Here is a 25,486-nt window from a genome sequence, read left to right as displayed (position 1 = left end):
TCTGATCTCCTGGGGTGCTCTCTCTACCAGCACCTGAGCCCAAATACTCTCTGGCTTGGTTCTATCCTCCCCCAGCTTGTGGTGGCCATGCTAACAGCTAAGCTAAGCCTCCCCTTTCCTAGAACTATGTCTACCATTGGAGCAGAACTGTGCTTCCCACTTCTGTGACTGCACTGGCTCCCGGCACCCTTTCTTCCTACCCTGGCTGGGCTCCTCCTCCTCCTCTGGAGGGCTCCACCCCTCCACCTCCAGTCTCGAATCTCCCACTACTCCATCTTCCCAACGACCCCCTGGAGCCCCATTTCTGAGATTTAATGACCCGCCTGTTTCTGCTCAGTGATGGTTCCCGGCTCTGCGCTTACTTACTCTCCACGGCGAGAGTGATGGGCTGGCTGGTCTTGTTGTCCCCGTTCTTGTCATTAACTGCCTGCACGTAGTAGTGGCCAGCATCGGGAGCCACGGTGGACAGGATGACAAGGGTGTTCTCCAATGTGATGGCTCTGGGAAGAGGCAAAGGAGTCCTTTGACAGGTATCCAAAGGGCTTGGAGCTAGGGACTGTAACTGGGGACCCGAGGCAGGTAGCCTGACCATACTACCCCTCCAGCTTAGAAGCCTAGAGAGGGTTGCTTCTGACAGTGCCTCCAACTTTACCTCAACCACTTTCTGTCCAAACCCAGCCATGGTGTTTGCAGAGAAAGAATCCACCATACTTGTACTGCCTGTTATACGCCAGTAAAATTTTTTCACTGCCTGAAGCTAAGGGTTTCCTATTCCCCACCCTAGGGCCAGATATGGGACCTTCCCCTACTCCGGCCCCCCGAGGTCTCTTGGACTTCTGTTCCTGCCATGTCATAGCCTTGATGGTTACCTCTGTATGGTAAGCATACAAACACAAACACACACACACACAGACACATACACACAACACAGACACAGACACACAAATACATGTTCCTGGAGTAAATCTGTGTTTGACAATGTATGATGAGTGATGAGGATGACTTCAGTAATGAAGCCTGTGTGTGTGTGTGTGTGTGTGTGTGTGTGTGTGTGTGTGTTTGCCTCCCCAGCACCGGGATTACAGATGTGCCCCACCATGCCCGATTCCTTTTTCACTTGGATTCTGGAGCTCGAACTCAGGTCCTCACGCTTGCAAGATAAATTCTTTGTCTACTGAGCCATCGCCTCAGCCCTGGGATTGGCTGCATCCTAAAGTCATTTAAGCAGATTTTTCTTTCCTTTTTAAAAATTATTATTTTTTTATGTGTATGAGTGTACTGCCTGCAGGTATATAAGTGCACCCGTGTTGTGCAATGCTCATGAAGGCCAGAAGAGGGCGTCAGATCCCCTGGAACTGGAGTTAGGACAGTTATTAGCTGCCATGTGTGTGCTGGGAACTGAACCTGGATCCTCTGCAAGAGCAGCCAGTGCTCTTAACCACCAAGCCATCTCTCTAGTCCCTTGAGCAGACTTTTCAAAGGCCACAGGTCACCTCATACAGACTTCTGAGGGCCATATCTCTCCAGTACCCTCCCTGGGAATCCATTTCCTCTTTCCCAAACATGTGTGGCGCCCACTGAGCTGGTCCACAGGGTTAAAGGAGATTGGCCTTTTGTTCCAAGCTCCTTCCCTTTCCTGATTCTTCTCCATGGTTCCTCCACAGGCCAGGTGTCTAGGCAGTAAAATAGGGAGTGGGGGTCCCCCTTAAATGTAAGTGAAGAAGCTCTGGGAGCGCTGCCCACACCAGCTCTGCCCAGCTTCTTTTACCCATTCTCTTGATGACAAACAAAACCATTATTTTGCCAAGTCTGTCTCCGGATTGTAATGCGATGTGCCCGAGACAGCTGTTAAACATCCTTAATGTTAGTTTAACAAGGACAAATCCAGTTGAATTCTTTTCAAATTTTCCCATTAGGTGAATGTTACAGAGTTTTAAACAGGCTCTCAAATAAACATCTCCACTAATGCTTCTCCGGCCCAGCCCTCTGTAGCCTGGCGGTGCTGCCTCTGCCCCTGGTTTTGGGGGCTCTGCGTGCTAAGCATCCTTACACCCATCAAGGGAGTTCTGGGCAGCAGGGAGGCGAGTTCTCTGGACTCCCAAGGCTTAGGGACCCCAGAGATACATTATTTTTTCTGGAGAGTTCTTTTTATCTGCAGTTAACACAGTGATAGGAAGTAGGATCAGAGCCAAACTAAGACTGTGTGTGTTTGTGTGTGTGTGTGTGTGTGTGTGTGTGTGTGTGTATGTGTGTGTGTGTGTGTGTGTGTGTGTGTGTCTGTCTGTCTGTCTGTCTGTCTAGGTCAGAGGACAACCCCAGGTGTTGCTCCTCAGTGCTGTTCACCTCCTTTGAGACAGCATGGGATTTGCCAAGTAGGTTAGGCTGGCTGGACAGGGAGCCCCAAGGATCTGCCTGTCTCTTCCTCCCTGGGAAGGGGATACTGGGATTCTAAGACGGAGCGGAGCCCCCATCCTGTTCTGGAGAAGGAGAACATGTCCTCATGCTTTTACCCTGAGGTAAAGCACTTTACCAATTGAGCTATCTCCCTAGCCCCGTGCTCAAATATTTTAAATATGGAAGATGGGATTGGGATGATGACCATCTTCCCTCTGAGAGTCTTACCTAGGGCCCTGTCCTTACAAGTAGCTTGGTGGGGGCTGTCTGAGGGTTGGGAGAGGAGGCTGGGCTGTTCAGGGTGGTGGTGGGGCTGAGGGTAAGTTCTGGCATGCAGGTCCAGTCCCAGGCTCTGAGGAACATAATATTTCCTTCTTTGGTGGCTGAGCCTTGTCCCCTCACCCTTGCAGAGATAGAAGGACATGTTTGCTAAGATTTCCCCCAGCCCTGTGATTCTGATTCCTGTCACTCCTTCTGTCACTAGGTCCCAGGTAGCAGAGCAGCCCACGGCCTGTCCCCACCCCCACAGCCCTCACCTGCACACAGTTAGGCTTCAGGATGGAGGAAGGGACACTCAGGGCCCTGGAATCATGTAGGTCCAGTTCCCCTAGCTACACCTGCTGCTGTGGTCCCATGGGGGCAGGTCTCACAGTCTCCAGGGACCCTTACTCTAGTCACCCACCCTTTCTGAACCCCCTTCGGTCTTCAGAGGAGCCCACCCAGCTCTCCCCTCCTTGAGTGGGAAGGCGCCCACCCCGTTCTCTGCTTGAACTCTACTTTGTGTATATTATGGCTGAGTTTCTTTTTGTTTGTTTTCACCTACCCCCGGGGTTTCAGATAGCTCATTTCAGGAGCTGACTAATGGAGGGGAGGATTATTCATGAGCGAAGTGGGGAGGGAATTCAGGAATGGGACAAAGTTTTCCTAAAATAGGGTTTGCGCCCCCTTTTTATCCTTATATGGGGTTTTCTAGATGTGGCATGACATTAGATGCATGATGGGAATGCAGTTTTGCAAGGCTAATGATATGTAAATGAGCAGAGGACCGTGAGTAGTGATACTGGGTTCATCTTTGTAGGCCAGAGCTGCTGCTCAGTGAGCATCCTTTAGGGCCCAGAATGGTCCCCAAGGGAGCATATTTGACCCTGGATGTCATCGTGCAAGTTAAGTGCTATGGCTTGGGTGTGATTTGAATATGTTCACCAAGTTTCGTGATTTAAAATAAATCTAATCCCTATTTTGAGGCAGGAAGGGGGTAGGGATTTCACCTGACCTTGGTGTTTAGGGGTGGATCTGTGGGAGGTAACTGGAGTTGAATGAGGTCATTAGGGCGGAGCCCATGGAATCCTGGGGCTTCATAAAAGGGAAAGGGAGAGATCGGAAGAATACACACACACACACACACACACACACACACACACGATGTCTCTTATTATACCCTGTATGTGATACCCTGTACCCACCAGAGGACTCTGAGCAAAGTCATGACCAGTCGAAGCCCCTTGAACTTGAACCTCCATAGTGAGGAGGTAAAATATACATCATCCTGTGTAAATCACTCAATCTGTGGGATGGTGCAATGAGCAACTGAAGGCAGACCTAGGCACTGCACCAGCCTGTCTGACCAGGACGTGCCCTGCAGTTTCCTGATCCAGGTGGGGTATGCAGGGAGGGGTGTGGACACCTCCAGTCTTGGACCGTGGGATCTCCTGCACCATCCTTCGTTGAGTCTTCCCCCTCTGTTGGAGGATGATCTTGAAGGCCAGTTTTTGTGGTGGCAGAGTTCTAGTAACCCAAGTCTCAAGTGACTGTGTGGAGAAGACACCCCTCATGTCCCTCATTCGAGGTTGGAATTTGGATGGGCAGAATCTCATCTCTGTGGTGTAGCTCACTGGGATGTAGGTCAACCAGTTACTATGCCTGGCATTGCCTGACTCAGCGTGCTGGCCTGGGAGCCACAGGGCATGGGGAAACCATGGGGCATGGGAAGTCACAGGGTGTGGGAAAGCACAGAGCCTGGAAGTCATGGCATGTGGGAAGCTACAGGGCATATGTTCAAGTTCTGGATGTGGAGTGGAACAGGAGGCAGAGGTCCTTGGACTTGCTTACTTGACCCTAACAGGGAGGAAGGAAGGTCCCTGGATTCCCAGCCTTGTGCATGATGACTGTCCCTTTTTAGGAAGCCATGGAAACATATGTGCCTTACTTCCAACATGCCCAAAGCTGCTGTGACCCTGAGGGGGACATCCAGCCTGCTGCACTCCGGCGAGCACCTCTGAGGGAGGAGCACCACCGGCAGTGCTCAACTCTCATGCAGGGTTGGATCGTCTACCCCTGCTTCGGTTCACTCTGATTAGCCCAGCCCTACCTTCTATGCGCTTCTCCTGTTCAGCCCCTTTCTCAGTTCCAAGGGTGCCAGGTCTATAATTTAATTAAGGATAGAATAAGTCATCCTAGAACATGCCCAAAGCCCCCTCTGTGGGTATCTGTTAGGAATCTTACTTCCTTTTCAACAGTGGGCTTGGAGCCATGTGAGGTTGCACTAATCTGAGTCCTGCCTGGTGGCGCGAGGCTCACTCCGTAGATATCGGTGCCTTCCACACCCTGCACAGTCTGCTGGCTGATAGCATTCATCAGATATGGAGCACTGGCATGCAGACACAGGGGACTTGCTTCCAGGAACCCTTCTTGCCCAGTTATGAATATTAATTCACTGTAATTACTGGATAAAGGACCCCAGTGTTTCATCACATATTTGGTAGGAGCATTTCTGAGAGTGGGCAGGAGTGGGCATGTATAAGGCATGTGTGCATGTGTGTATGTGCGTGTTCATGCATATATATGAATGCGTATGTATGTGTGCATGGTATATATGTATGCATGTGTGCATTTGTGTGTGTACTTATGTGTATGAATATATGTGTATTTATGCATATGCACATATGTATGTATTTGTGTATGTGCGCATATATATTTGTGAATGCATGTACATATTTATGTATGTATGAATGTGTATGTATGCATGTGTATGCATGTGTGCATGGTATGTATGCAGTATGCATTTATGTGTATATGTGTGTATACATGTATGTTTGTGCATGTGTATGTGTGTATATGTGTTTATGTGTATGTCTGTGTATTTGTGTGTGCATATGTTTGTAAATTTGTGTGTTTGTACATTTGTGTGTGCAGGTGTATTTGTGTGTATATGTATGTGTTTATACGTGTATTTGTACGTGTATGTGCACAGGCCAAGGTTGTTCTGTCCCGCAGGCACAGGGTATCAGGAATGAGAAGCAGGTGAGGAGGGAGGATGAACAGAAAAAGAGGTGGAAAGGTGTTAGGAAAGGGATCAGGAGAGAGCCTGGAGCCAGGGAGTCCTCCACCCCTGCAAATGGAGCAGGTGAGTGCTGATGTGCCCTTTTCCACAGTCAGGGCAGATACTGCAACAGATCATGATGCTCTTTCCCATGAGTGCAGATTGGGGCCTCAGAAATCTTCTCAACTCTAAGTTCCAGGCAGCCACTGCCAATTGACTGGGCTGCAGGACGCCTTCATCAATATACCTGGAGCCTTAGAGATAACATCAGAATGGGACTTAGGATGGGGCTGGAACTTAGCACCTGTGTGTAGAGCATTCCCCTTCCACAACACGATCCCAACGTCTGCATGACAACTGAGTCATTCGACTGGCTTTGCTGAGCCTTAGGCCTAAGGGGGCACGCTGCCACTCCCAGGATAGCTGCTCACCAGCAGCGTGTTCCATTTCTTCACCTCCCTGGATGTTCACACCTCATGCTACATGCACGCCATCTCTCATGAAGAGACCCATGGCCCTGGGGCATGGACACAGATAGCCTTCTGCTTCATAGCCATGTCCTGGCCAATGGGATATAAGTTTCCTCTCCTACTCTTCTGCAATATGTAGAGAATATGCTGGGGCTAGCAGGCTGGAGGATGAGGCATGCGACCTGTCATCCAACAAGAGGCCATTCCATGCCAGTCACTATCCAGACAACCCAAGACCAGAAGCACCCGGCTCAGTTCAGCCTAAACTACCAACCTGCAGTCCTAAGAAAAGCACAGTGTCTATGGGGTTAGGCTCGATTGGGATGCTTTGTTATGCAGCATCATGTGGCTGTAGCTTGCTGACACATACTGAATATGGTTCTCAACCCTTGGCTGCAGGTGTGAATCACCTGGGAGCTTTCAAAAATTCTTATGATTAAATAGCATCCCATTTTAATTAAGCCAGAGTGCCTTAGGCAAGAACCCAAGGATCAGTTTATTCCAAAGCTCCCAAATGAGTTAGTTCCTCAGGAGGCCAAATTGAGAATAACTGCATCAGGACTAGCTAGCTGAAGCCTCCACTTACTTGTGTCCATGTGCCTGTCTGCACATATGTTTCACAGAAGGCAAGGATTGGCGCCCCTGACTCTGGAGTGGGCATCATGACTCAGAAGCTCCGTGAGAGCTGGGAAAAATAGTTCAACTTTAACAGCTTTGCTTCATTGCTGGGATGGGATAAAGATAGCTACTTCACAGGGCTGTTGTGAGGGCTGCGCATTCAGCAACAAACAAAGTGCCCATGCTCAAGATAGGAGAGACCAAGGTGGAGAGCCTCTCCTTCCTCACAGGTTGCAGCTGCCCTGGGGGAGAGGGGATGTATGTGTGTGGTGCTTTCCACAGTCCTGAGAACTTAGCCCCGTTCCCTACGGCTGTGGAAATCTTATTATGCTATTACTGAGCTCCTATCATGGGACTTAATGCTCCCCAAAGGCAAGTCTGGGCTTCTCTTGCTTTACTCCCTACGGAGCGGGGGGTGTTTGTGGGGTGTCTATGCAGTCTGCACATGTAGGTTGCAGCCAGCTAGACCAGGCTGGGAAAAGGCAGTCTTTTCAGGAGCAAGGGACAGTTGGAGCGGGGCAGTGGAGAGGAAAGTGTGGGCTGACTCTGGACGGTAAACAGGCTCAGAAGGTGAAGGGTGGAATCTACTGGGGCTGCCTGGGGAGGTGAAGGGTGTTGACTCTAGCACACTACCCACAAGCTTATAACTGAGGCCAGAAGCACACAGAAGGGTCTTTGTGCATGCTGAAGGGGCTACTTGTATCTACCCCAGCCTCCCCTGACCACACCAACTCCTGGCAACCTCTCACATACAGCTCTCACACCCCAGAGCAAACCCAGCCACACCCAAACAGCACAAACACCTGCACTCTCAAATCGTCCTCCCTGGCTTTTATGGACAGAGTCCTGGGCCTGTCACCATGGCAACAGTGCCTTTGCAGGGGCATGTTCGGGTGTCTTAAATCCTGAATTATCTCCCAGCTGAGTGTGGAGGCAACGCTCTGGTCCTGGCAGTATGTTCCAAGAAAGCTGTGGGTGAACCAAACTTTTCTCGTTGCCCAGGGAAGTGCCTGGCTGGCTGTGTCCCAGAATTATAGAGATTTCTATAGGAAGGACTCTCTTTAGCATTTGGGAGACTTTACCTAGCCTCAGACTTCCTCCCCCAGGGCTAGCTTCCCTTTGCCCTCCACTCCCCCGCAGGTGGGGCCTCACATGCGACTGCTGGGCGGGATCTTGCGACCATCTCGGAACCAGGTCACCTGTGGCCGGGGGAAGCTGGAGATGCGTGGTGCTCGGATGACTGCAGCTTCTCCATGGGTAACGCTCTGGTGCTTTTCGCCCTCCTCAAAGTTTCCCATGTCTGCAGGGAGAGGAGGTGCAGGAGTCAGGGCCTGGGACAGCCTCATGGACTGCCCAGCAGAGAGATAAGGTGACCAAGAACATGACCACTGGGAAGGGGCTACTGCCCTTGGAGTGCCCCGTGCCCCACCCAGGTGTGTCCAACCTGTGGCCTCCCTGACCACAAGCATCCCAGAGTGAACTCAACCCAATATATTTGTAGATGACAAGGTCATGTGACAGTGCAGGAAGTTGAATTCTCCTCTGCTACTCTAGCCATCACTCTGACATGACCTGCTTTGGCATTTTTGTGTCATTTGTACCCACATATACTTGACTTGGATGATTTAGCCAGCCGTTACGAAAGGCTGATCATTAGTCTACACATTTTACAATGGTAAAACTACTCAGATAAGTTAATTAACCTGCCTAAGGTTCTATAACTAGGAAGCAACAAAATGAAGATTTGAACTCAAACCTTGAAGTTAGGCTGCCGTTTCTCCTTCCCTGCCCTGTAGTGCTGATTCAGTACAGCTGGGGGTCTTAGGCTGTGGGATCCGGGCCAGGTCTTAGGACCAGACCTTTGTGGCTTTAGGCAGAGGGAAGGGTAGGCATGAGGCCTCAGACTCTCATAAACCACCTCGGGGGAGTGGCGTGTATGATAAACACTCTACTGCTCTGTTTAGAGCATGCCAGCCTTGGGCAGATAAGCAGGAGTCATGCCTCCTGGCCCAGGTATTCTGTGAGCCAGGGGGTAGGCAGAGAACAGAGAAGTCACACAGGGATGCCGTTTGGCTCTCTGCCTGCCTGCTGAGCTGGGGTAGAGCTGAGGTGGAGGAACTGGCTCTCTCAGCAGTGGCTTGGAGAGGGCTCTGAGAAGGGGTGCCCAGGCTTCCATCACCTTGGAAACGAATGGGCATCTTTGCAACTTCAAGTGTGGTACGTGAGGCTTCAGCACAGGCACCCCTGGGATCTTGAGACCTTCAGTCTCAGGTCCCCTGGACCTGTCTTGTCAGAACCTGTGGTCTCTCATGACACCCAGTAAAAGGTGTCAGTGCTCACCCATGACAAGCATTGGTTGGCTGACATGAGGCTATGTGTCAGGAACACCTATTGAGTGAAAAGATCCTATTGGTAATTGATGGCTGCTGGGAAAGGGAGAGCCAGTTTTCTTTCTTTCTTTGTATTATTAATTAATATTATTTTTTTATGTGTATGCATGTATTGCCTGCATGTGGGTAAGTGCGCCTGTATCATGAAATGCCCGCTGAGGTCAGAAGGGGCTGTTGGATCCCCTGGGACTGGAGTTATGGACAGTTGTTAACTGCAACGTGGGTTCTGGAGTTCAAACCCAGATCTTCTGCAAGAACAACCAGTGTTCTTAACTGCTGAGCCATCTCTCCATCCCTCAATGTGTCACCTGTTTATAAAATCAACATCACTTACTCTGCCTCCCGAGTGCTGGGATTAAAGGTGTGCGCCACCATGCTCGGCTTCTTTCTTTTTTTTAAAAAAAATATTTTATTTATTATTTTTATTTTATTGGTATGAGTGTATTGCCCGTATGTATGTAAATGCACCCACATCATGCAGTGCCTGAGGAGGTCAGAAGAGGGCGTTGTATCTCCTGGAACTGGAGTTATGGGCAGTTAGCCATATGGGTACTGGGAATTGAACAGGGTCCTCTGCAAGAGCAGCCAGTGCTCTTAACCGCTGAGTCATCTCTCAGCCCCATGAGCCAGTTTTCTTTAAGGGTGTGATGCTGGGTAGGTTGGTTTGGCTCCAAGGAGTGGACCCGCATCCAAGAGCATTTGGGAAAAACAAGTCTGACTCCATGGGCCTTTAAAAAAAAAAAAAAGAAAAAACAGGAACTGGAGAGATGGTTCAGTGGTTAAGAACACGGATTGCTCTTATGAAGGACCCAAGTTTGGTTCCCAGCACCCACATGGTGGCTAACAAGCATCTGTAACTCTACTTCCAGGGGAATCCCATGCCCTCTTCTGGTCTCTGTGGTCACTGCATGTACATAGTGCACTTACATACATGCAGGCAAAACACTTATATACACATAAAATAAATAAGTAAAAGAAATAACAGAGGACATGAAGTTGGGGGTAGTAGGGTTAGGGTAGAGCTTGGGGAGAGGATTTGAAAATGATCAAAATACATTTTATAGAATTCTTTTTAAAATTTTTAGTTATTATTTTTATTTTATGTGTATGCCTGTATGTAAGTGCATGCGTATCATGCAATGCCTGCAGAGGTCAGAAGAGGGCACCAGATTCCCCTGGAACTGGAGTTTGTATGGTTATCAGTCGCCATATGGGTGCTGGGAATCGAACCCGGGTCCTCTGCAAGAATAATCAGTGCTCTTAACCGCTGAGCCATCTCTCCAGCCCCAATTTTATGAAATTCTTAAATATTCAATAAAAATATTTTTAAAAATGTAGTTGGGGCTGGAGAGATGGCTCAGCGGTTAAGAGCACTGACTCCTCTTGCAGAGGACCTGGGTTTGATTCCCAACACCACGTGGTGACTTACAACCATCTGTAACTCCAGTTCCAGGGGATCTGATGCCCTCTTCTGACCTCTGCAGGCTTTGCACAACACAGGTGCACTTACACACACACAGGCAATACACTCATACACATAAAATAAAGATTATAAGTAGAATATTTTTTAGAAATGTAGTTGGGAGTCCCTCTCCCAAAGCTTCTGGTTACAGGGGTATGGAGTGTGGAGGGCAATGCCATACGTGGAGCCCCCTATTGACTCCCCATCCCATTCTCTAACCCATCATGTGATATGCTTGTACATGGGCTCACCAGATCAGCAGGCCCATGTGCTCTGGGGAGTTTGGACCACAGGAGCCTTACTTACTTACTTCTTTACCCAGTGGTACAGAGTCACATACCCTACTGTGGTAGAAGTTATATGTCAACTCTAACACCATGACCTCTTCTTCCTGTCCTCCCCCAGTGGGTCCTCCAACTGACTGCACCTGAGGACTCCCTCCAGAGCCTGTCATTTTCCCATGGGTGAGAGTCTTGGCGTGGTCTCTGATATTAGCATTTGTAAAGCAGCCCCCATCATGAGCCAAATTTGGGACGTGTGTTGGCTGAAGCAGCAGGGAGCTCTTCTATCCTGAGTCACTGAGGACTTGGCAAACCCACCAGGATGTTTCCCGCTTCTCTCCTTACCAGGACATGGGAGGCCCCGTGGAAAACCTGGGCCCTTGAGTTTCCAGTTCCATCACTTGCTTTGCAGGCTCTGCAGAGTACCCAAGTGTGTGACCACTGGCCTGCACGTTCATTTTCTCAAGGCCTGGACTTGACCCTCTTAGGGTCACCCTTACTCCTTGGTATCTCACCTAACCTTATGGTTTTGACCAGACTTCTCTGGAAACAACTTTCATGTCTTCAGCTACAACTCTCCCTGGGCTCCGAGGTGCCATTTCCAATAGTCTATTGTGTGCTCTATCAGGAGGGCTTCTGGAGACCACCTGCCTGAGCCCTGCTTCTTGTGCCCTTAGCTCTATTCACTGCCCTACACATCACCCCTCTGCCCCAATCATCTGAGCTCAAACCCGTGGAGTCATTGGTATTTCCCTCCCCATCCCAACAAAGTCCTCAGCTCTTCCTCCATGGACCATCTCATGAACCAAGGTCCAGGTCCCCACAGGACCTGCCAACAGATGAGCCCATCTTTCCAGCTCTGACTCCCAGTTCGGCCTCCCATGTCTAGATTCCTCCTACACACTGTCATGGGCTGGTTTTCTGACCTGCTTAGAACCTATGGCATCTTCTTATTCCTCTAGGAAAATCTAGATCTCCTCCCCTCCATTCACATTTCCTCCCTAGTCAGATCTCAAGCAGCTTTTCTGTCTTCGTGTTCATACCTCATCCTGCCACCTTGAATGACATACACCCTACTTCCAAACACAAGGCATCAATTTTTAAAATATTTTATTTATTATTTTTATTTCATGGGTACGAGCATATTGCCTACATGTATGCAAGCACACCTGTGTCATGCAGTGCCCACAGAGGTCAGAAGAGATTATCGGATTCCCCTGGAACTGGAGTTACAGATGATTGTTAGCCACTGTATGGGTGCTGGGAATCGAACCTGGGTCCTCTGTAAGAGCAGCCAGTGCTCTTAACTGCTGAGCCATCTCTACAGCCCCTAAGGCATCTATTTTTGCTGGGTACCTGCCTGGAATGTCATTAGGACAAGCCACGACTCATCAGAGTATTGTGACTCTCTACCACCCTGCATGATGGAACCAATTTAATGTTTGAAAAGATAAGAGCTACTATTGGCATCCCTGTTCTAATTTGGTAGGCACTACGTTCATAGTAGCTTTGGGGACTTAGAGAATTGAGTTCAAGTCCCAGATCTGTACTTATTAGCTATGGCTTTGGGCAAGACTTTGGCCATGTGGAATCTTAATTTCCTCTCTTGCAAAACTCAAAGTACCTTCCTCATGAGATGTACAGAGGGTTGCATGAGACACTATGTGTATGTCAGGCTGCCTCTTCCCAAAGACACCTGCACCAGTATTATCCCCCTTCCTGCAACGTGACTCATGTTTTCTTACTACGTGACTCATGTTTCTCCTACATATGCCCTTTGCTTGAGGCTTGCAGGCTTAAGACCACTCTATCAATGGAACATTATGGAAGCGATGCTTCATGGCTTTCAAGATGAGGTCATTCAAAGGAGAGCATCTATCTGACTCTATTCTCCAGACATTGGGCCTTAGAATCAGTTGCCATGTTGTGAGGAAGCTCCATCAGGCCTGAGCACATGTGGGAACAACCCTAGATGGAGAAGAACTGGGGTCCCCAGGTGACCACCAGCATAACACTAGATACCTGAAAAACGTGTGATTTCTCCTGCAGCCTTTCTGTCTTCCACAGAGGTCTTGTCATCACAGAGCAGGACCAACTGTCCCCACTATGCCCTGTCCAGACTCCAGAAACACGGACTCTGTGAACATAACGAAACACTGCCCTGCACTATGATGTCCCGGGGTAATTGGTTACACAGCTGCAGAATCTGGAAGAGTGTGTAAAATCACAAAAGAAGTATATCTGCTATTTCCACTGCTAAAATACTGGAATCCTATACATTTTTCATGATTCAGTGTAAACATTACCTGTTCAACAACGATTACCCCAAAACATCCAAATAGAATCAGAAACGAGCACTTACCCTATGCCGGGTTTCTCTCTGGGCAGACTACACATGCATTATCTCATTTGAGCCTCTGATAACACAACAAGCTTAGTTTCAATAAATATGCACTTTTAGTTGTTTATTAATTTCTATTACTTGCTTCTGTCTATAAAAAAATTACATCGATAAATCACTCTGATTTTAGTCTTTACAATAATTTTTATCTATTTAAAAAAACTTTTCACAGAACTCAGAAGATATATTTAAACAATTTAAAGCAATTTCATGGTAATAGTGTTTCTTTTTCCTTTGCTCTCCTGTTTTATTAGCTCCATTTGGTCAGGGAGGAAATGAAGGCTCATGGAGATGGAGTGGCTGATCCAACATTAAGCAGTTAGGGTTGGGCACAGTGCTGCTCTCCCTTTGCACACCCTCCCTACCTGGGTCATGACTCACCTTCTGCACAACCCACCCCCCTTTCTAGTTCCTTCTTCTAGGTGGTCAGCTGAGAGAGGCAACTGGCATCTGTTGAATTCACAAGCAACTGCCTACCAGGTGGCTAGGTCCTTGTTTTGCACCTAAGAGGTTATGTCTAGACCCAACAGCTCTTTATGGAGTCCTACTGTGAGTGAGGTGGGCTCTGTGGAAGGTGCTAAAGAAAGACCTGGTCCCTGTGCCCTGGGAGCTTACAGTATGGCCTGGGAGATAGGCATAGGCAGACAAGCCCATAAGCAAATGTTTAGTGTTACTCAAGACACCTGTTGGGAAGGAAAGGACAGGATTCTTTTGTGAGAGTCACTAACAGAACCTTTTTCATGCTATGTGGTGTGTGAGGTGTCCCTTAAACTGATACATAAAGTGGGAGTAGGTGTAGCTAGGTGTGTGTGTGTGTGTGTGTGTGTGTGTGTGTGTGGTGTAGAGAAAGTGTAGTCTGGAAATAAAAGGTCAGTAGGACAAGGCCTGTTCGTGGATGGGGAGATGGAGTGTTGATTGGATGAACAGATGGATGAGGAACAGATTGATGGTGGTGTGGACAGTTGAGTGGAGGAAAGGGATAGAAGGATGGATTGTTGGATTCTCGACGTATATGTTTCTTTGTATGTGGGATGGATGGCTGTATGCACATGTGTTGTTTGTATGTATGGTAGGATGGGTTGTATATGGGTATGTATGGTTGTTTTGTATGTGAGTGGATGGTTATATATGTGGAAGAATGGATGGTTGTTTGTATGAGTGGATGGCTGTATGTGTGTATATGTGATGGGATAGTTGGATATGTGTATGTTTTCACATGTGTGGAAGTGTATTAGTTACTTTTCTGTTGCTGTGATAAAACACCATGACCAAGCAACTTATAGGAGGAAGAATTTATTTGGTTTGTGGTTCCAGAGGAGCAAGAGTCCATCATGGTGGGGGGAGGCGTGGCAGCAGAGGTGGCCAGAGAAGAAAGTTGAGAGCTCACATCTTCAAGCAAGCAGAGTAATCAGAATGACTGGAAATCCAGCAAGGCTTAAGAACTCTCTAAGCCCGCCCCCAGTGATGTGCTTCCTCCAGCACGGCCGCACCTCCTAAAACCTCCCAAAACAGCGCCACCAACTGGGGACAAACTGCCCAATACTTGAACCTATGGGGACGTTCTCATTCAAATCACCATAGGTGGGGTGGATGGTTGTATGCGTGGACAGATGGGTTGCTTGTGGATATGTATGGTTATTTTACATATGAGTGGATGGTTGTATGTATGGAGGGATGGGTAGTTATATGTATGGTGGATGGTTGTACATGGGTAGTCATGCATGTGTGGCTGGATGGCTGGATGTGGGTACATATGTATGCATGTGTGAAGGTCGGACGTGTGTGTTTTCACATGTGTGGAGAGATGGATGATTGTATGTGTGGATGGATGGTTGTGTGTTGGTATACATGTATGTGTGTAGGATGGCTGATCGGATGTATATAGGTTTACACATGTGGAGGAATGGATACTTACGTACCTGTATGTGTTTTCAGTAGGATGGATGGAGGAAGGAGGTCCCCATACTACAAAAGTCCTGTCCTCCAGTCTCTACCCTGTAAACGTCCCACCTCATGGCGGCTTCCAGGCCCCAGGTCCCTCCTGTTCTCTCCCCTCTATTGCTGTGCGAGCTTCAGGATCTGCTCAGAGAGCTCCTACCCAGAGCAGGCAGCATTCATACACATATCTGTGTCTGTATCAGTCCCATGTACATAGAACTGAGCAGGGAGAGGCTGCTGGGGGTGTTGGGTCAGCCTACCACTGCAGGAGCCAGACTGAGGAATGAAGGGGACAGGCTGGGGTCCAGGGTTCCCTGGGACAGTTCTCATGCTCAGGCAGAAGAGGATGAGGCTCTAACTCCACATATTCCTTGAGATGTTACTCATTCATTATCCTTCTCCCCCGCCCACCCTGTTATGGCCTGCAGAATGATCCAACCTTCCTAACAAATCTCCCTCCCCAGAGCAGAGGACCACAGGCCTGGGGCACAGTGAGATGTGACTGATACTCACTCTTGATGTCTTTGTTAGAGCTTAAAAGGGTCTGTAAAGTAAGAATTCCTCTTCAGAATACCATCCTTCCTTTACTTATTTTTAAATCATTTTTAAAATCATGAGACAGGTCATGCATATAAAAAATGAATATAATTATATGCATAATTTAAAGAAGGAGAAAATCAACATCTCAGTACTCAGCACCCAACTCAAAAATCAGAACACTGTGGTTGCCTTGTCCCTCTCCCCTGGGTACCTTCCCCTCTTGTCCAACTCTTTCCAGGGCTAACCGCTCTCCTGAATCCTGGGGTGCCAATGTATCCCCACAAATAGGTGCAGTCTCAAGCCATTTATGACTGATTCAGCCCTTTTTTAAATATCCAGGCTTACTCTGTATATGATTGCTTATAAGATTTGTTTTGGGGGCAATGTGATTTTATGCCCCCTCCCCCCATCCCCGCTTAGGTCTTTGCCTAAGCCACTGCAGAGCTGTCTGGAATTCCCTGGGTCACATGGTGATCTGCCTTGCTGTCCTGAGGAGCAGCTCCTCCCCCCTCCACCCGGCCCATGTACACAGGGGCTGGGGAGAACTTTAGGCATGATTTCATAAGAGGGAACTGCTGGGTGGAATGCCTGCACACAGTAATTTGACTAATCATGCCAACAATTCCCCAAACCTACCAATTTACCAATTATATATTATCACCAGCACCGAGGTGGGTTTCTTCCCACATATGGTTGGGTTCAACTTTGGTTTCTTACAGTCTGGTTTGCGCAGCATGGCATCTCCCTGTGGGTCTATATATTTGGTATGAAAACAGCACCTCTCTCTCCACCAGATCCTACCACAGCTCAGCCTCAACCACCCATGACTTCTAACTCATCTTGCTGTGGTTGCTCCCCAAGGTCTGATCTGGCCAGGTCATTTTCTGATGACTTTTGCTGCCCTTGCTCTGCTCCAGCTACCTTGGTCTCAGACCTCCAAGTCTACTGTGGGGCCTTTGCACTTGCTGTTCCCTGGCTTGGATGATCTTCCCTTCTGTGTGGTCCACCCACCTTCCTATCAGACTACTCAATGTGACCTCCTCAGTGGGCACTCTCCATCACTGCAAGAATAAGATCTCTGCCTCTTTCCCTCATTCCTCTTACTTAGCTCCATTTCCTGTGTTCACTCATGGGCCTCAAATACATGTTATATGTTATATTTGCTTCCTAGCTCTCTGGAGGAGAGGGGTGGGTGAGTACCTTGGTTTTATTCTATGGTACGTTCCTGCCACTTGGAATAGTGCTAGGAATACAGTAGGACACTATTGAAGTCATTTATTTTTTTAATTTAATTTTTATTATGCATATGAGTGGTTTGCCTGCATGAATTTAAGTGTACCATATGCGTGTAGTGCCTTCAGAGGCCAGAAGGGGGCATCAGATCCCTGGATCAGGAGTTATAGACAGTTGTTAACTGCTGCGTGGGTGCTGGGAATGGAGGGTGCTCTTAACTGCTGAACCACTTCTCCAGCCCCAGTAATTAATTATTAAAATCAATAAAAAACCCTTTTCTTCAGAGGCTTGCTATGTTTCTGGAACTCGCTATCTAGCCCAGGCTGGAATCCACAGACATTCCCTGTCCAGGACTCCAGAGTGCTGGGATGACAGGCGTGTGTTGCCACATCTGGCTAATTATAGCCATTCATGACTGATGTAAATATCCAGGTAACCGATGCTCCAGGCAGACCTGTAATGCTGCCCACACAGTCCCCACTATCCTGTCTCAAGTCCATATCCATGCCTCAGATAGGGAATCTGGGAAAGTAGGCTGACCAGAGGTTTTCCAGCATCACCCCAGTCCTTGTGACAGCAGAGAATCCTGAATCCCATTCTGAATGTGAGGCAGGCTGCTGTTAGCAAGGGACACAGGTCTGGCTAGTAGGAAAAGCAGATCCTCACCCTGCTGTGTGTGGTTCAGTTTGGCATTGTGGGGTGGGATGGGAGTGACTGATTCCATTCTGAGTCACCAGGCCAGCAAGGCCTGAGGGAGAGGCATCACCCAGGTGAGGGGAACAGAGAGGTGCCCACAGGCACAGGACTCTGGAGAGCTCCTCCAACCCTCCTGGCCGTTCCTCTCACTCAATGGTGGAAATTTATGGCAACTTTAAAAACACAAAGGAGAAACTCTGAGTGGGGACAAGCAGTGGGTTGGGGTGGGGGAGATGTTTTATTGACTCCCCCTAATTGCTATAATTAAAAACATGTAAAGAACCTTTTTTTAAAATGGCCTTGCCGTTATCATTAGTTGTTAGCACAGCTACCTTATTAATTTCTCATTAGAACATAAGTTACATGGCCTCTTTGGGAAGGGGTGCAAGCCAGGGCAGGGCCTGTCGGCTCCAGGATCCCTAGAAAGAGGTGCAAAGGACAGTGGTCACTGGGGAGCAGTGTGTTGACCATCCTAAGGTAGACACAGCTAAGAGGGGGAGGGTGAGCGAGAGGCTGGCAGACATCACCTATTCACAGAAAGGTGCTCCTGTGAGAAGACAGACTGAACAACACAGATGCAGCAGCTTTAGAGAGCATGTACTTTCCCGTAGACCCAGGAGGAAGGAACAGACCAAGCCAGACCTCACACCCCTACAGATGCATGCACACTCATGAACATACACTGTATATTCCTGGAGACACCTGTGTGGACATGTTACAAATCCATGCACTGCATCGGCACACACCTGCACACATAATACATTGCCAAATAGAGGCAGATAGACCCAGGCACACATCGAAGCACACACATATACACACACACATCACACTTCACATACACACTTGCACACAGACATGCTCATTCCCTTCACACACATGAATCAAAAGGCAGATCAACCTTGACAAACACATGTGAACATGCCTTGTGCACATGTTCATATATCTATGGGTATGCATGCTGTGTATACAATCTTTCTGGAGGTCACCCCAGCTCCATCTGCCCCCTGAACTATGGGACAGGATGAGGAGCTAGTATGTCCAACTCATAGCCCATGGGTTGATGTGTTCCAGGGTAGCTATAAATGTGGGCCAACCCAAATTTGTAAACTAACTTAAAACCTCATGAGATTTTTTTTTTTGGTGTATGATTTTTCTTTTGTAACTTGATTACATGGTTCTTGAAACTGAACTTTGTAAATGACACCATGTTCCAATGTCACAGGCTAGGTATATCTGGCACTAAAGAAAGATGCTCCATGGCCATCCTCTGGGCTGTTAGCTCTCTGAAACCCAGCACTGGGATTCAGACTTTGTGCTCTTTGGACGTGAGCTAAGATCCTTTGATGCTGGCTTGTGGGCCAGTCTGTCCTCTCTCTGCTTTAAAATTTTTTATTTATTCACAACTTTTTCTTTTTGAGCCTGATCGCTAAACATAGTCACAAATGGGTTTGTTGACAGTTATGCTCATTCATTAAAGGAGTGCCAAGAAGGGTCACTGGACCCTCACCTGAGTATCCAGCCACTTTTCCCAGCCAACTAGTCCAGCCTTGGAAGACAAATGAGGAAGAACCCAAGAGATGGATGCTTTTGGAAGCCCTTGTCAAGAAACTCCAGTGGACTCTCATATGAACATTTGAAAATTGCCCCGTTCTGACTTTTTTCTAGTTCCCTGTCTAGAACTTGCAATGCTAATTACTCTTGCCTTTACTTCTCCTTCACATCCATATAACTAATTACTCTTGCCTTTACTTCTCCTTCACATCTCCTAATCATGATTCAAGGACTTTCTTCTCCCCTTAGAGATGAGAGTTATGCAATTTGGGAGTCTTTTAGACAAAACCACTGAAGGGGTACTCCAATTGCCTCACCCTGCATCCCTGTTCAGCATGGAAGAGGCCAGAGCGGTTGGCGTCCCTATTCCCTATTAGCAATTTGGGTAACCCCTTCAGAGGATGGTGTGATAAGAATAGGAGGTAGGAATTGGCTAGGCAGTTAGGATAAAAAGACCCCAAAGAAATATAGCCACCTTTCTTGGCTAAAACTCACAATGTCCTTGAGCCTCTTAGCAACCTACTCCATTCCAAACGCCAAAAATGTCGAAAATATTTGGGAGCTTGTATCTAATCCTTAAAAGATTTTATGGTTACCTCTTCAGAGGGGGGAATGTTGGAGGGGAGGGAATGGGCATGGATTAGATCAAAATACCTTATATGCATGTATGAAATTCTCAATAAAGTTTCTGTAAAAATTAAAAAATTATTTATTTATTTATTTATCTATTTATTTATTATTTATTTATTTATCTAGACAGGGTTCTTACTATGCAGTCCTGTTGGCCTGGAACTCGATATGTAGACCAGGCTGGCCTTGAATTCACAGAGATTCACCTGTCTCTACTTCCCGAGTGCTGGGATTAAAGGCATGTGCCACCATGCCAGGCTCAAAATTTTTATTTTCAATTATGAGTATGTATGTCTGTTTATAAGAACATGTGTGCAGCTGTCCATAGAGGCCAGAAGAGGGTGTCAAATGTCATGGAGCTGGAGTTAGAGGTGGTTGTGAGCCATCTGGTATGGGTGCTGGGAACAGAACTCAGGTCCTCTGCAAAAACAGCAATAATACAAGTTCTTAACTGCTAAGCGATCTCTCCAGCCCTGTCCGCTTTTGATTCTGGCTGTTTTTCCTAATTATCATCTACATTCTTTGACATGCTTTGGGGTTTTCTTGTAGATACTGGTCTTCATAACATGCTTTCCCTGTCCTCACTTACAGAGCTCAGGATGGTGAGAGCGGGGTAACTAGAGCTCACAAAGGTTACCCACATCCCCATGACCACCAGTGTATCTTAGGCCATTTCTCCCTCTAAAGAACCAGCCTGAAGCGGCCTACAGTGGGTATGCAGCAGGTGCTTCAGGAAGTAGCAGCTCTAGGAAAGGGTTGCTGAGTCCTGGGGAAGCCCTGATCCCTGGGAGACCTGATGGTCTTCTACTGTCCTCCCCATTTGCCTGAGGAAAGCTCTCTGGGCTGTGGTAACAATAAGGAGGAGGTGTCATCCTCGAAAGCTTGGTGATGATCAATCACTTTGTCCTCTGCCTCTTTGGCACTTCTGGGAACCCCAACACATCATTCCTAGCCCCTTCATGGAGTTCCAGTCCCTTGGCTTGAGGCACCTCCCAGTGCCCCCTGAACATTACTGGGACTCTTATGTTATCATTGGTACAGCTAACTGAAGGATGGCAAAGTCAAGGTCACTCTTTCGTGGACTAAAGTGTCGCAGAGCTCTTGACTATCCAGGCTTGTCACAGAGAAACAGTATGAGCAGAGAGTGCACCACTGATCGGTGTGTGACCTTACGGAGTTCTCATGTCCTCTCTGGGCCTTGGTTCTTCTACCAGGTGTAAAATGAAAGACTGGCCTGGACAAGCAGGAAGAGCCTCATTGGCCCACAGTAGGCATGGAAGGACAGAGTGTGGCTGGTGGGTGCAGACCCTGCAGACCCTCTCTTGTCCTGGGTCCCCCACTGTACTCACAGGCCACCTGGACTTCAGTTTGCCGCTGTAGCAGGGCCCCCATCCGGTTACGCACGATGCAGCGGTAGAAGCCGGCGTGGGTGCGGTCTAGGCTGGTGATCATGTACCTAGGGGACAGATGAGATAGTCAATAAGTAAGGCAGGTATTACAGAGGTGTAAAGGTCAGATTGGGCTCAGGGTCATAGGTCATGGGGTCGCCTTACCCTGAATGAAGAGTACAAGAAGCTCTTGGGCTATTCCATAGGACCCTAGCAAGGTCTTTATCAATAGGATGGGATCCTTCCTATAGACCAAAAACCTTGGTTCAGCTGTGCAGGATTCAGTTTGAACTTTCCTAAGACTGGAAGTGTTGGGCCTGAGTCTTTGACTCTGCCACAGTCATCATTACCACGGTCAGCACCATCAGCACCATCACCATAGTCACCACTACTACCATCATCATCACCACCAACTGTCACCACCATCACCATCATCACCACCACCATTACCACTGTTGTCATGACCATTATCATAATTATCGTCATTCTTACCACCATCACCACATTACCATTATCACAATCATCATCACCATCACTACCAGCGTTATAACCACTGTCAACACTGTCATCCCTTCCCTACCATGATCATCTTCATCACTACCATCACCACCATCATCATCACCTCCATCACTGTTGCCATCATCACTATTATCACCAACATCGTCACAGTGATCATCATCAAAACCATTGTCATCATTATCACCACTACGATTATATCATCAACATCATCATCATCGTGATCATCACCACTACCATTATATTGCCATCATCATCATTACCACGACCACCATCATTATCATCACTTCCATCACATCACCACCACCATCATCACCATTACCGCTATCAGATCACCACTGTCATCACCAACATAACCATCGCCACCTCCGCCATCATCATGATCATCACCACCACCACCATCAATCACCATTACCACCATCAGATCATTGTCATGGCTATCACCATGGTTGTCATCATGTTCATCACTGCCGTCACCATCATCACCATTATCACCATCACTATCACCTTCCCAATGATGGCACATCAGCCCCTCCTTCTGTGTACCATCTGTGTTTCAGGTGCCGTATTAAGTACTTTTCACACATTTCTTTACTTCACACAGCAGTGCCCAGACTATTGGCTATCATGGACCAGTAACACTTTAAAAAATGTGACCTACATAAAACTGTTAAGTTTTTACTTTGCCAAGATCATTAAAACCAACCAAAAAAAAAAAAAAAAAAAAAAAAAAAAAAAAAAAAAAAAAAAAAGCATACAGAACCCAGCATCAAACACTTTAAAACAGAAAGTAATAATATTACGAAGTGCCAGGGAAAGAAAAATAACCAGAAGTGGTTTGCATTTTATCTTAAAAAAGGTATTTCTGAGCTGCCGAAGAAGGCATAAGGGAAGCTTAAACAAAAATTTAAACTTAAATTGTATGGGAAGCCCATTACATTACTGTTACACTTCTCATGATATCTGTACAGTCACAAGCTGCCTCAGGTCAGCATTTGAGAGGCACTGGCTTAATGTCTACACTAGCATTATGAAAGAGGGTGCCTGTATTAGCATTCCATTTTAGAGTGAGGATGTTGAGGTCCAGACGTGCCTTGGCATTGACTTATAGTTTCACATGCAGTAAGAGGCAGAGTCAGGGCCCTATTGAGCTCCTCTGACTGCAAGCCTGGCTGTGAACCAGTTCAAGGCCGAGGCCCACCCTACAGAGCTCTGCCTCCCACCCGGGTGTTACCCGACTCTGACACATGACTGGGCTGTGTGCAGTTTTCTCTGGCTCTGTGGCATCATGCAGAACCTTCTGGCTGCCCCAGTCCCTTATTTCTGCCAGTGACTGTGGCAGTCATCTGTCCTTTGCTACTGAGCAGTGGGAGATGGCAGAGGCCCGAGCACTGGCAAATCTGTCCCCTTCTTTCTTTAATTTACCCTCTATCCTGACCCAAGGGCTTCTTCCTGTCCGATGCTCACCTTTCTGAGCCAAGGGGCTTTGGGGGAAATGAGTCTTTGAAGGGAAAGATGATCTACCTTTAGAAATAAAATCTGGGAGCTAGAGAGATTGCTCAGTGGTTAAGAACATTTGCTGTTCTTCCAGAAGATTTGGGTTTGAGTTCCAGCATCCACATGGGAGTTAAAAACCATCTGTAACTTCAGTTCTAGGGAATCTGACACCATCTTCTGACCTCTGCAGGCATTGTACACATGTGGTACACTCACATACGTGCAGGCAAAACACTTGTACACATAAAAAAATAATAAAAAAAGAAAAGATGCCTACCCTTTGTCATAATGAAATGAATGAAAATAAAGATGGACCTTGTTTGCACGTCAGATGACCAAAGATTTTCAGGTATTTTAAGTCACAAGAATGAGGGGGAATGGCAGATATGCCTTCAGGTTTGATGGGGGCACTGGGAATCGGTCCAGCCTTTGGGGCAAAAATCTATCACCATTAGAATATGCAAGCTGTTTGACAGGGGGTTGCACTCCCCTGGAGCCACTTTTTAGATAGACTTGCAACAATGTGACAGGAAAGAATACTACAAGGATGCTCCCTGCTGTGGAGCAGCTTGTGATCTTAGAGACAAACAAAGAGAAATGGGAAACAACCTCCATGTCCATCAAATCGGAATTAGATCAATAAATGATGCAGCGGTTCTGAGCGAAAGAAGAACACCTGTGCGGGATGAAATGGAAAACTCTCCAAGACCCCCAAAGCAAGGAAGAGAAATCAAAGCGAGGAGATGGGAGAGTTATGTGAATAAAAACACAAGGTCATGAGAGGCTAAACAATCCCAGAGCTGGCTGTCAGGAACCAGAATGATAAAGTAGGGGGCTGGAGGGAAGGCTCTGCAGTTAAGAGCACTGGCTGCTCTTGCAGAGGACCTGGGTTTGGTTCCCAGCACCTACATAGCTGTTAACAACCGTCTGTAACTCCAGTTCCAGGGGATCCAATGCTCTCTTCCGGTCACAGGCACTTACATACATGCAGGCAAAACACTCATACACATAAAACAGAAATAAATAAATAATTACATTTAAAAAGACTGAAAAAGTATCCCTGGGTGTAACTGTTTGGTGCTACGTGCTATCAAGTCCTGAACGGATGGGTTATGCAAATTGACCCAATAAAAACAGCCTAGGAAGTTGTCCCCCATCTCTAAGCCAAAAAATAGTATGATGTTATGATGCTGGTATTTGGGTAAATTGCAACAGCACATTTATTTATGTATGTTCATACAAATACTCATGTGCACCCACACACAATCCCATGAACACACAGATATGAGCATAATATTTTTTTCAAGATGGAGTATTTGAAATGTGTTATTTCCCTTTAGGGAGCAGTATCTAGGACTTGGGTCTGGGAAGGAAACTTCTGCTTTTTTGATTTTATGTTTTTTTTTATGCCATGAGAATCTTCTTTATCATACACATATATTCCTTTTATTTTAAAAATAAAATTTAAAAAGTGCACTTTGTGCATATAATTTAAGTACACATTATAAAAAAGGCACCAGGGACTCGTTCGATCCAGATTTGTTTGCTGGTGTCATGATGCATGGCAAATTTAAACTTTAATGTAACTCAGTTCTTGCAGAAGATTCAACGTTCACGTGTCTCACATCCCCAGGCCTCACCTGGGGTCAGGAGGAAGGGCACAGGCTGATGGTCTGTCCCCTGCTCTGTGTGTGTGTGTGGCTCCCTTCTGTTCCCTGTAGCCCCTGCCTCCATCTCCATCACGCCTCCCTCCTCTCCCTGACTGCCTGCATGCTGCTGTCCCTGCCTGGAAGACCTATTTCGGTCTTGCAGGCACCATTATTTAAAGTAACAGTTCCACCCACTGCCTTTCTACCAGGGGAACCCTCTTCACACCATCAGAATTACAGTCTCCCTGCCTGGGGTCTTCTGTTCCCTGTAGCCCCTGCCTCCATCTCCATCACGCCTCCCTCCTCTCCCTGACTGCCTGCATGCTGCTGTCCCTGCCTGGAAGACCTATTTCGGTCTTGCAGGCACCATTATTTAAAGTAACAGTTCCACCCACTGCCTTTCTACCAGGGGAACCCTCTTCACACCATCAGAATTACAGTCTCCCTGCCTGGGGTGAGAGAGAGTGTGTGTGTGTGTGTGTGTGTGTGTGTGTGTGTGTGTGTGTGTGGTCA

At 47.4% G+C, this 25,486-nt stretch overlaps 1 protein-coding gene across 1 annotated transcript in view; it reads right to left on the bottom strand.

Moving 5' to 3' along the window:
- Sdk2 (sidekick cell adhesion molecule 2) overlaps positions 1 to 25,486 on the bottom strand; it is a 299,575-nt gene that overhangs the window by 106,909 nt on the left and 167,180 nt on the right. The window contains exons 3-5 of the mRNA XM_029562667.1: positions 21,273 to 21,379; positions 7,954 to 8,101; positions 367 to 500 (exon numbers count right to left, since the gene is read on the bottom strand). Coding sequence (XP_029418527.1) covers positions 367 to 500; positions 7,954 to 8,101; positions 21,273 to 21,379 — 389 coding nt within the window. The remainder of the gene's footprint in view (positions 1 to 366; positions 501 to 7,953; positions 8,102 to 21,272; positions 21,380 to 25,486) is intronic.

The sequence above is a fragment of the Nannospalax galili genome, unplaced genomic scaffold (genome assembly GCF_000622305.1).
Source record: "Nannospalax galili isolate Female #2095 unplaced genomic scaffold, S.galili_v1.0 scaffold634, whole genome shotgun sequence".
Classification (NCBI taxonomy): domain Eukaryota; kingdom Metazoa; phylum Chordata; class Mammalia; order Rodentia; family Spalacidae; genus Nannospalax; species Nannospalax galili.
Note: the sequence above shows the minus strand (reverse complement) of the source record. Positions and strands in the feature narration are given on the sequence as shown.